Below are 12,195 nucleotides of genomic sequence, written 5' to 3'. Positions count from 1 at the left end.
AACCATCCATTTCTGGTTATATCAAATTGTCTGTAATTCCTTAACTATTCATGTAACTGCAGTTCTTGGTGTAAACATTTAATGAAGACTGTTGAATTCCTAGTATTCTCTGCTCATGTCTTGAGAAGGCAACAGAATAGAGGTGTTTTCTAATGGATTGGTAAGATTATAGAGGTGGTTCTGATTTCATGTTGAAGTTAAATTTACCACACCTGTGATCAAAGGGTGTAATGTCCAGCTCCACCCTCCACTAGTCTTCCTTGTCTCCAGAAACAAGGTTCATATTATAGAACCAGATGATTGTTCTGTAACTGCTCTCAGCTAGAGCTCTCAACTTCTTTTGGGGAGCTGGCCCAACTGTTACCTTATTTTCTGAGCGCCTCAGTGGTGTGGTTGGTATGGTGTTGGTGTTCTACCTCGGTGGTCGCGGGTTCGATTCTCGACCATTCCATTTAGGAGCGAGAGATGTCATGTAAAGCCGTTGGTCCCGTTGCTGAATAACCACTGGTTCAATGCAATGTAAAAGCACCATACACACAAACAAACCTTATTTTCTGATGCTGGACCACCTTTATTCATTGTTGGCCCTTATGACGTGTTCTTTTAATACTATTTCTTTGACCTTCACCTTTTTTTGATAGGGTTGGGCTCCCTTGCTTTGCCATTCATCATGTCCTATCCAAAAGGCAAGACCTTCAGTGTGTACCATATCATCAAGAAAGACGTCCCCCTTCACATGGAACCACCTTGACGTGGCATATTTTCTGGCAAGGAGTGCCCTTATGTCTGTCGTGTCAAGGGCCAAGCTGAGGGTTGGTCCATGCCAATCCTTCCAAGTCCTGTTGGAGGAGTATGAATTTGTGTAGATCGTGTAGTGTCAGGATTGTTTTTGCAATTAGTGACCACCAGCTTGATTTTCTCTTGTTAAGGAACTGTAGCATTACAAGGTGTTTGTTTCCCAAAGTAAAACTGTCTCAGGCTGTGTTTTGTGACTGAAAACTGTTTGGCATAACTTTTTAGTTCAAATCTCGGAGTCTGTAACTGCTTGTAAAACTGGTTTGTCAGTTCCTTGCATGTAGGTTCTGAACTACTATTGCTTTCAATCTCTTGGTTCTGTCTTGTTTAGAATTAATTAGATTGCATTCTGTTCTACCTTAACCTCTCGAGTTTGTTCCATTTTGTCTACTTTCGTAAGAGTTGTCAATAGATTATGAGCCATAATGACAGTGGTCAGATGCTCACTTTTTAATCGGAGGCGTTGCAAGTGTGCCCTGGATGGAGGAATTTGTTTGTTTGGTCAGTGTATAGGTCCTGAGGTATTTTGGCCTAGGGTGCACAGGAACCAGGACACACTTCTCTCTCCCCCACCCCTTCCTATAGTCCTAGACGATTCATACACCAGTGACCATTTCCCAATCATTCTGAACTACTTAAGTAATGTCAAAATATTGCCACCTACAAGATATAATATCCAAAAAGCTAACTGGAATAAATATTTCCTATACACACGAAACATACCACCATTCCCACATAATGAAGATCACAATACTACATGTGAATCCTTCTCAAATTTCATAATAAATGCTGCAGATAAAAGTATTCCAAAAACCAAATCACATTCCACAAAATCCCCTGTCCCATGGTGGAATCCAACATTAACAACTAAGTTAAATAAAACATATATTGAGTCGCAATCTCAACAGACTCAAAACTCGCCTTAATCACTCAACAAAATGCCCTATAGTATAATCATATTAAACAAAATAGTTATAACAAACATAACAATTAACCACATTAAACCACTATATAACAAATATACAGCCAAATTTAGAAAAACGGTAATAGCTGAAAAAATCGCATCATGGAAGGAATATGTTTCAAACATATCTTCAAACACATCCATAAGGGATGTCTGGCAAAAGATAAGGAAAATCAATGGAAAACATATAAGACCTCCAAGAAGTGCTATCGATCAGACCTTCTGTTCATCCCTGGTCCCCTTCTGTTGGGATGGATAGAAGATCTAGTATAGTTTTAACGCGCCTGAGTATAGGGCATACATTTTTAACTCGCCGGTATCTTTTAACTAGTGGAACAGAGAGGCAGGTTCCTCAATGCTCCAATTGTAATGTTGGCATTACAGTGAGGCATATATTTGTTGACTGTCCTCTTTATTTTAATCATAGACGTCGGTTTGGTTTCACCAACAAACCTTTGTCAGATATTTTAGGAGAGGGTGCTCCCGTAGAAGAGATTTTTAAATTTCTTAAGGGAATCCATTTGTTTTATGATATTTAATTGAGTATTTTAATATAAAGTTTATTTTAGTGATTTGGATTAATTATGTGTACCTTTTTAGTAAATATATCCTATTGATATATATGCGCTGAATGGCCTTTGGCTCCGGCGCGTGGCAAATGGCCACAAATTTTATAAATTCAATTCAATTCCAAGAAGTGCAATACATTTAAATGGAAAAATATACCATGATACATATGAAATATCAAACATAATTGGGAAACATTTTGAAAACATCAGTGCTACTCCAGCCTAGATACACATTTTCAAAATATCAGAAAACAAAAAGAAATTATAATACTCAATTTTGAAACACTTGAAGACCTGGAATATAACTATATTTTTAACATGGATGAACTAGATAGTGCCATCAACTCTTGTCTCTGCACCAGGATATGATAAAATATCATTTGAAATGATAGAAAAATTAGCTCCTATAGCTAAATCATATTTATTAAAATTTTACAATATCTGGCTAAAACGTGTCTTTCCTGATAAATGGAAACATGCCATAATTATTCCAATAAACAAACCAGGAAAGGATGCAAGTAATCCATCCAATTATAGGCCGATGTCTCTAACAAGTTGCCTATGCAAAATCTTAGAAAAAATGGTTAATGCACGATTAACGTATGTAATAACCAAAGAATCCATTTTAACACCAACACAATCTGGTTCAATAGCTGGCAGATCAACCCTAGATCCCTTAACACATTTAAAAGATCATATCAAAAAAGGCTTTGAACAAAAGAAATTAACAGTAGCTATATTTTTTAATATAGGAAAATTCCTACTCCGTAACCTATAAACTGGAAGAAGGAATCCCTCAAGGTAGTGTCTTGAGCTGTACATTGTTTGCTTTAGCAATCAATGACATTACTATAAATTTACCAAGTGGTGTAAAAAACAGTATATGTTGATGACTTTTTCATTTACTATACGAGTAGTAATTTGAGACATGCTCAGAGTTCTCAGTACTGCCATTTCAAATATATAGTTGGGCAAATTCAGTTGGATTTAAATTTTCAACTGATAAAACAAAAGCAATCTTCTTCTACAAAGACAAAAGGTGGATGAAGAACCAAACAATCAAACTGCATCTTTATAGCACTGAAATACTATTTTGTACAAAAATCAAGTATCTAGGAGTAATATTTGATCAACATTTAAATTGGAAAGAGCACATCAAATACATTAAAGCCAAGGGCATCAAAGCCCTTGCCATATTAAAAAAGTTATCACACACTAATTGGGGAGCCAAACGAGACATTTTATTAATGATATATAAGGCAACAGTCTTATCCATAATAGATTACTGCTGTCCAATATATTCATCCGCCTCAGAATCTGCATTAAAATCTCTCGATGCAGTGCACCATGAAGGCGTGCTGTGAACAGGAGCATTCCGATCGTCCCCAACAAACTCACTTTCGGTGGAGGCAGGTGTTTTGCCCTTAAAACATCACCGTAATTTAATAACTATACAAAGAGGTCTTTCAATGCAAGCGGGATCGTCTCCTGAAGCTTACTGCTTCCAAAACTGTAATCAAGTAACAGCAGTTGATAGTACTAGCTCTTTCCCAAAAAGAGCTAGATACATATTGAACATTCATAATATGGATCCAATTTTTCACCCACCAATGGAATTGCCACCACCATGGATTTTAAATCGAGTAAAGATATGTACCTCCCTGTCTTACCTACTCAAAAAGCAAATGACAAGTACGGAAATGTACTGCCAACATGCTTTGGAGCACATTAGAAGAAAAGGCGACAAATATATGGTATATACAGACGGCTCCAGAAATAATGTTGGAGTAGGAGCATCTGCATATTCGAAAAATATGTTAATTAAAAAAAAGCCTACCTTCAATATCATCAGTATTTACTGCTGAAGAGACAGCCATACAGATGGCTCTAGATATGATATCTGAGGCAAAAGGAAGTGTGTGTGTTTTCAGTGACTCACGTAGCGCTATAGATGCAATAAGACAGTATAAACCAGGAAACCAAATAGTACAGGAAATTCAAATAAAAATTCATCAACTCCTCCAATCAGGAATATCAATGGAAATATGTTCGATCCCAGCACACGTGGGAATAAAAGGAAATGACTATGCAGACTCTGCTGCCAAATTAGCCTGCACTATCCCTCCAACAATTTCATATGCCCCAGTGTCAGACTGGGTAAAATCTGTTAAAACATTGATTTACCAGGATTGGAAAGAAGAATGGGCCTCGGTGCCAACAACAAATAAACTTAAAAACATAAAAACTGACGTCTATGCATGGAGGACATCCTCACAGGAGGAAAGATCAAAAGAGGTGATCCTAGCAAGGCTACGTATAGGACACGCAAGATTCTCACATGGTCACTTGATGTCAACACCACATGCTGACCCAGTGAAATGTAAGGCCCTGCCCACACTGTCGAGCAGAGCCCGGCAGACACTGCCCGCTGTTTGTGTTTCTCTCGCTTCTGAAGCAGTTACCGGATGATCGTTTCCTTTCAGGCTCATACTGTTAGGCAGAGCCCGACGGTCTCTGCCCTTACCAGGCAAAGTCCGTCTGCAGCAGCGTTACCAAAGTGAGGAAATTCGTCTGCTAACGATGAGGATTTGAGTTAGGGACAATCAGACGAGGATATGAGTACCTTATTCCCCCTCAAACTGATATGAAGAAATATTTCCTCAACGCTTATAGCTGTATTAAGGCATTTCTACGGATTTTTTTCATATGTATGTATACACACAAACTTATCTACAGTACATTATATATACTTACATTCATACATACACTTGCATACATATGTAAACATATTCTATATTTAAGATTTCACTGAGTGTACTTTGATGTTTGTATGTTCTTCATTCCTGAAATCATTTGTTACTGGAGATAAATTTCGTATTAACCTACTGGATATTGAATAATGAATAATTGAAATGCATAAAAGATGTTTATAGAGAAATTGTGTTCCGTTCTTAACATTCATTACGTTTTATGCATTCTTTCGTATTAGAGCTACTAGCAAAAAATAAAAAAAAATAAAAAATGGTGGACAGCCTACCCAACTCGGTTTTATGGAAAAATTTATATACCTTTCTATTTGGAAACATATACGCACAAGATTGTTTTAAGACAAACATGATTTTGATGTAGATACTGTGAATGTGATATGTACATATTCTGTTCGTTTATGGATACATGTCTCTGTAATGGGGAACAAAACTGTATGAACAGGTTTATAGAATAACATGAGTAAAGAACTTTACATGCATAGCATTCATTCATTCGCTTCTCTCTCTCTCTCTCTCTCTCTCTCTCTCTCTCTCTCTCTCTCTCTCTCTCTCTCTCTCTCTCTCTCTCACACACACAATCATCATGGTATCTGAAGCAGTAAAAAAGGCTGGAGGTTGCACTAGTTTACGCCGACTAAATCTATGATTGAATGCTTGAAGCCATGGTGATGATATAAATGAGGAAGAGGTGGTGGAGGAGTAGGACAATTAATGAAGAGTAATGACGACTTCTTTAAATGGTATTGTATATGTAAATAAAATGTTTGTATAGCTAATACAGTAATCATGTAGATAAAAAAAACTCATAAAATTGTTTTATTATTTCACTCATGTAATTTGAGAGATCAGCTAATTTAGGTCAAGTATACCTCTCACGTTTTCTTTCAAACTAATGAGGAAATACTCGGTGAGGAAATATAGCAACGCTGCTGTAGTCTTCTCCACAACGCAGGATAGGTGGGTTTGGTAGGAAAGTTTAGGTCGTTCAGTAGGCAATAACAAGGGTGGTCTCACCATGCCTAGCACAGTGGAAAAGAAAGAAATAGCACTGGGTGGAGTAATACTTGCAGTGTGTTTAAGAAAAAAGGAAAAAAAGATAGAGTGCAGAAGAGAGAGTGGTTGCGTAGAAGAGGAGAGTTGGGAAGTCATGTGACTATATTACGTGAACTCCAACATGGACCTGAGCATGAATTTATCAAGTACATGAGAATGGATGTAAATAGTTTCTATGCACTACTTGCAAAAGTGGAACCGTACATAACAAAGCAGGATACCAATTTGAGGCAGAGTATAAGTGCAGAAGCTCGTCTGGAAGCAACGCTCATATTTTTAGCATCTGGGTGCTCATATGTAAGTGTTTACATAATAAATCACCTCTGCTTGAATGACTTTACGGATATTACTTTAGACAGAGTATGAGAGATTCATCTACGACTGGTTGGGCGGGATTAAAAATTAGCAACAATAAAAAAAAAATGCGATATTTATATGTATAGGTTTTGTGGATTACTAGATTCACTTGTTGCTGCGAGTCAACCGTGTCTAGGGCTTTGTTCGCGGAAATCGTTATATTTCAGAGTGTCGGGAAGGATTAAAATTTCATTTCCCAGCAAAGTCTTTTTACACGCACTAAGACATTCGAGGGTGCATGCTTCTCGAGATTTTGCGTGCAAACTACGACTGCGGTTGTGGGAGAATTCTATTGGGTCATTTGAACAATGTTTCGATTTATGAGACAAATGTATAGTTCCTTTATATAAGTTATTATTTGATTAATTGTCTCATTTTTTTTTTTTCAAACTGATTTTAATATATTTGAAGGTTTATAGGATTTTCCTTTGATAAACACGCCTTATTTTGCAGGATGTAAGATAATATTTTGTATACCCCTAGATGAATCTTACAATTACACTAGATACAGATCAATGTTTTTTATAACTATAGAGGTATCTGTAAGCGTTCGCTTATCCGGACTTCTCATTAGGGAAGTTCGAACAACAGACGGTGAGTCCGTAAATACAGGATATTACTTGTACTAAAGAAATAAAACAAGATATTCTAATTTTTATTTCAGCGCTTACAGTTTGGGCTTAATCCACCAGTATTTATAATAACTTACTGTATTAAAATTATGAAAAACTGCTCTGATTACTTGATACGGTCGTGTGATTCATAGGAAAAATCCTTTTTAATTCAAAAAGATATTGGCATGTAAGATCCAACATCGCTTTTCCCCACTCTGCTAGAGTCACTTATTGTGTGGAATTTGCTATGCTTTGAACACTTCGGCAGCTTTGACTGACCTTGACCGCTTGACTAGGTGACACAGTAACCGAGTTTGCTTGTTTGATTCTGAAAGGGCTACTGTTTCTATTTCTTTTTTGTAATAATTAGGATCCTTCTCTTTATTACCATCGGCAACGTATTGTGTGTTTTTAGCATTATGTTGCTGCTAGTTACATATAAAGCAACGAACGTATGAATGACGAACTATAAAGAATTGAGCGATTACTATTAAAATAAGTTATCTCTACTGCGTTATCGTGTACTTGCTGTTGCTTACTTCATTCTTTGCTAAAATTTGAAATAGTGAGGGATCCTGGTCAGCGCATTTAGCCTAATGAAAGTTTTTTATAGACATGTTATTCCTTGCAATCCAGCCATATTTTTAAAGTTAAGTTGAGTCATTGAGGTTTGATATTTTATATAACTCAAAAAACTCAAGGCTAAAACTGCGATCGGGACTTTGCAAAGGAGCATTTATTGTCATGACCCGAAATAGTGTTACCTCTAATTTATCCAGATTTGTACGGGTGTTCCGCTTGTTTTTTGTGTGTTTTCTAATCACTACGGTGCCTAACGACCCTATCCATGCATCTGTATAAATACAGACGTCCACTGCGTAAACGCATATTCACTGTTTAATATGATTTGTTACGTAAGGGATTAATAATCACCCAAAATGATAAAATTAACATAGTATATGATTATGATATTTCAGTATAACTTCAAGAAACAAACCCGACGTGTCCTTTTTCCTACGGCAACGCAAGCTTCGTCTCTCATTAGAATCATTCAAGAAAACATCGTTATTGAGCGTTTCCGGCACTTCAAGAAACAAACCGAACGCGTCTGCAGCATCGGATTTTCAAGGGCTCGAATCATCCCAACAACGCGCACGGGGAAACTCAAGCCAAAAAAAAAAAAAACAGGTCATCCGCTAAGTAGAGAAGGAGGACCAAGGCCGTGTGTCGTTATCGGAACACCGTGACTTCCCACAAAAGCAAGCTAAGTACAATTTTTTATTCATTTGGAGTAACTTTGAGTGTTTCCTTTGCAGGTCGAATGTCGTTATTCCTGTGGCTGAAGTTACGAGACATTCTTAATCTTACTTTTTTACAGAAATTATCTACATCATTGAGATATCGCTACTGCGAGTTTTTATCTTTGAGTGTCTGTTTCCAGAAGTTCTACTGAAATATCATAATCATATACTATGTTAATTTTATCATTTTGGGTGATTATTAATCCCTTGCGTAACAAATCATATTAAACAGTGAATATGCGTTTACGCAGTGGACGTCTGTATTTATACAGATGCATGGATAGGGTCGTTAGGCACCGTAGTGATTAGAAAACACACAAAAAACAAGCGGAACACCCGTACAAATCTGGATAAATTAGAGGTAACACTATTTCGGGTCATGACAATAAATGCTCCTTTGCAAAGTCCCGATCGCAGTTTTAGCCTTGAGTTTTTTGAGTTATATAAAATATCGAACCTCAATGACTCAACTTAACTTTAAAAATATGGCTGGATTGCAAGGAATAACATGTCTATAAAAAACTTTCATTAGGCTAAATGCGCTGACCAGGATCCCTCACTATTTCAAATTTTAGCAAAGAATGAAGTAAGCAACAGCAAGTACACGATAGCGCAGTAGAGATAACTTATTTTAATAGTAATCGCTCAATTCTTTATAGTTCGTCATTCATACGTTCGTTGCTTTATATGTAACTAGCAGCAACATAATGCTAAAAACACACAATACGTTGCCGATGGTAATAAAGAGAAGGATCCTAATTATTACAAAAAAGAAATAGAAACAGTAGCCCTTTCAGAATCAAACAAGCAAACTCGGTTACTGTGTCACCTAGTCAAGCGGTCAAGGTCAGTCAAAGCTGCCGAAGTGTTCAAAGCATAGCAAATTCCACACAATAAGCGACTCTAGCAGAGTGGGGAAAAGCGATGTTGGATCTTACATGCCAATATCTTTTTGAATTAAAAAGGATTTTTCCTATGAATCACACGACCGTATCAAGTAATCAGAGCAGTTTTTCATAATTTTAATACAGTAAGTTATTATAAATACTGGTGGATTAAGCCCAACTGTAAGCGCCGTAAAAATTAGAATATCTTGTTTTATTTCTTTAGTACACGTAATATCCTGTATTTACGGACTCACCGTCTGTTGTTCGAACTTCCCTAATGAGAAGTCCGGATAAGCGAGCGCTTACAGATACCTCTATAGTTATAAAAAACATTGATCTGTATCTAGTGTAATTGTAAGATTCATCTAGGGGTATACAAAATATTATCTTACATCCTGCAAAATAAGGCGTGTTTATCAAAGGAAAATCCTATAAACCTTCAAACATATTAAAATCAGTTTGAAAAAAAAAAAAAAAATGAGACAATTAATCAAATAATAACTTATATAAAGGAACTATACATTTGTCTCATAAATCGTAACATTGTTCAAATGACCCAACAGAATTCTCCCACAACCGCAGTCGTAGTTTGCACGCAAAATCTCGAGAAGCATGCACCCTCGAATGTCTTAGTGCGTGTAAAAAGACTTTGCTGGGAAATGAAATTTTAATCCTTCCCGACACTCTGAAATATAACGATTTCCGCGAACAAAGCCCTAGACACGGTTGACTCGCAGCAACAAGTGAATCTAGTAATCCACAAAACCTATACATATAAATATCGCATTTTTTTTTATTGTTACTAATTTTTAATCCCGCCCAACCAGTCGTAGATGAATCTCTCATACTCTATCTAAAGTAATATCCGTAAAGTCATTCAAGCAGAGGTGATTCAGCAGAAATTTTTTTTTTTTTTATCTTTTACCTGAATACCAGGAAGTTTCTCCACTAGCGCGTGATCTCTGGGAGAAAAACGGATGTCATTGAAAACAAAATACGGTCTAAGGACAAACATAAAGCTATATACGTACCTTCGTGTAGAACCCCAATGAAATTTCAAAATAGAGATAAATGACGAAGTTGAAAAATGTTAGTAATAGGAGTCATTAGGAAATCAAATAAGCCCATATAATTTTTCCCTCAAACGTCATGCCATAAAAGATCGGACTTGGCGTATCTGCGTAGATATCTGTCGCTAAACAAGGAAACGACTCCCGATAGTTTCCAGTGCCATGTACCGACGACATCTTATCTTTGTTAGGTTAGAATAAATTTTTCACCAGCTTGGACTCACTTAAAAGCTTTTACCAGACACCATTACCTAAGTGATTGTACCTCATACACCGTTTTCAGCACACTCAGGGGACATTATTAATTTTTACGTATGCCTCCGGCTTACGTTGCGCCCCAATTACAATATAGTGTTTGGAGACTTTTAGGGGATACCCTACATGCTTATATGGTTGGTCTTATAATCTTTTCTAAATACCTTAGAAGTACATTCACATAAACTAGAGCTAGTGCTACAGAGTCAAAGACAAATAATCTCAGAGTAAAATATCTAAATGTGAGTTTTTTTAAAAACCGAACATGTTTATCTAGGTTTTATGTGTCTGGTCAAGGTCTTAAAGTAGTCCATGGTAAGGTGTCGGCTATTCATAACTTCCGGTACCTATTGGCGCTGTAGTGGGTATTACAATCATATGTAAATATGTAACTCTTCAATCATGACAGCTCCTTTAACAGATCTTACGAAGAAGAGCGTAGATTTATTATGGTCTAAAAAGCATCAACAGGCGTTCGATATCCTAAAAGCGGAATAATGCAGCTCACCTAACTTAAAAAATCCCTGATTTAAATAAGGAATTTTTTTTATTGCAACAGACGCCTCAGACCAAGGGGTAAGAGGGGTACTACTTCAGTAATATGATAAACAGTTCTTTCCTATAGCTTTTTATTCACGTAAACTAAAGCCTTCTGAAAGTAAATATGCAGTAATAGGCAAGGAAGGGCTAGGTATCTTTAACTCACTAGTACATTTCAAGTTCATAATCTACGGCTATCCTGTTAAAGTCCTCACTGAGCATAAGTCACTTACCGAGTTTTTCAAAGGCTTTAATCACAGTCCAAAAGGAACTCGGTGACAAATGATCAGTCAGGTCTTTGGAGCCAAGATATGATATCTACCTGGGAAAGCAAATATCATAGCTGACGCATTATCCCGCAATCCCGCACCATACTGCAAAGAACCATTAATTAGACTAAAAGATATAGAAACATCCGTGCCTATTGTTAAAACCGTATGTAAACAAGAAAATTCCTTAACCGAAGAGATCGCGAGCATTGAATATCTGGGTCGGAGCGCAGAACTGTTACAAACTGAACAAAGCAAGTGTCAACAGCAATAAGCAAAAACAATAAAACACTTCGAACGGAAACAGGGTCAGCGGCTAAGCAAACCAATAAACACTTCGAGCAGAAACCCTAAAGCAAAAGTATATTTAAAGTATGTGTATCAGAATTATGTAATCAAATGTAATATTATATGTAGGTCCGTGGCGAGGAAAACCCGAGAACACAGCAGATGACTAACGACCAGGTATTAGTAATAATCTGTTTCATACCAATCGTCCTAAACTGGTTGCATTCCGTCATCCAGGGTTTCCTATTATGTCACAGAAAGCCAAATCACTGTTTTACTGGCCTACAATGCTTACAGATATAAAAAGCACATAACTAATTGTAACACATGTCATGAAAACAAGGGACACACTAAAACACCTGTCAGTTTAGGGGCCTATCCTGTGCCAAATCAATCCTTGAAAGAATATACGTAGAATTATTAACAGAATTACGAGTCTGACAGAGGGAATAAACACTTCTTAGT

General features: G+C 36.8%; 1 protein-coding gene and 1 long non-coding RNA gene across 2 annotated transcripts in view; both read left to right on the top strand.

Moving 5' to 3' along the window:
• The window catches only part of LOC135212738 (uncharacterized), a 170,313-nt gene that overhangs the window by 102,169 nt on the left and 55,949 nt on the right, over window positions 1-12,195 (top strand). The gene's annotated exons all lie outside the window — the stretch shown is intronic.
• LOC135212398 (uncharacterized) overlaps window positions 1-12,195 on the top strand; it is a 56,488-nt gene that overhangs the window by 37,489 nt on the left and 6,804 nt on the right. Inside the window, exon 4 of the mRNA XM_064245767.1 lies at window positions 6,177-6,446. Coding sequence (XP_064101837.1) covers window positions 6,177-6,446 — 270 coding nt within the window. The remainder of the gene's footprint in view (window positions 1-6,176; window positions 6,447-12,195) is intronic.

The sequence above is a fragment of the Macrobrachium nipponense genome, chromosome 41 (genome assembly GCF_015104395.2).
Source record: "Macrobrachium nipponense isolate FS-2020 chromosome 41, ASM1510439v2, whole genome shotgun sequence".
Taxonomy (NCBI): Eukaryota; Metazoa; Arthropoda; class Malacostraca; order Decapoda; family Palaemonidae; genus Macrobrachium; species Macrobrachium nipponense.
The sequence above is the reverse complement of the archived record's forward strand: the minus strand, read 5'-3'. Positions and strand labels throughout refer to the sequence as shown.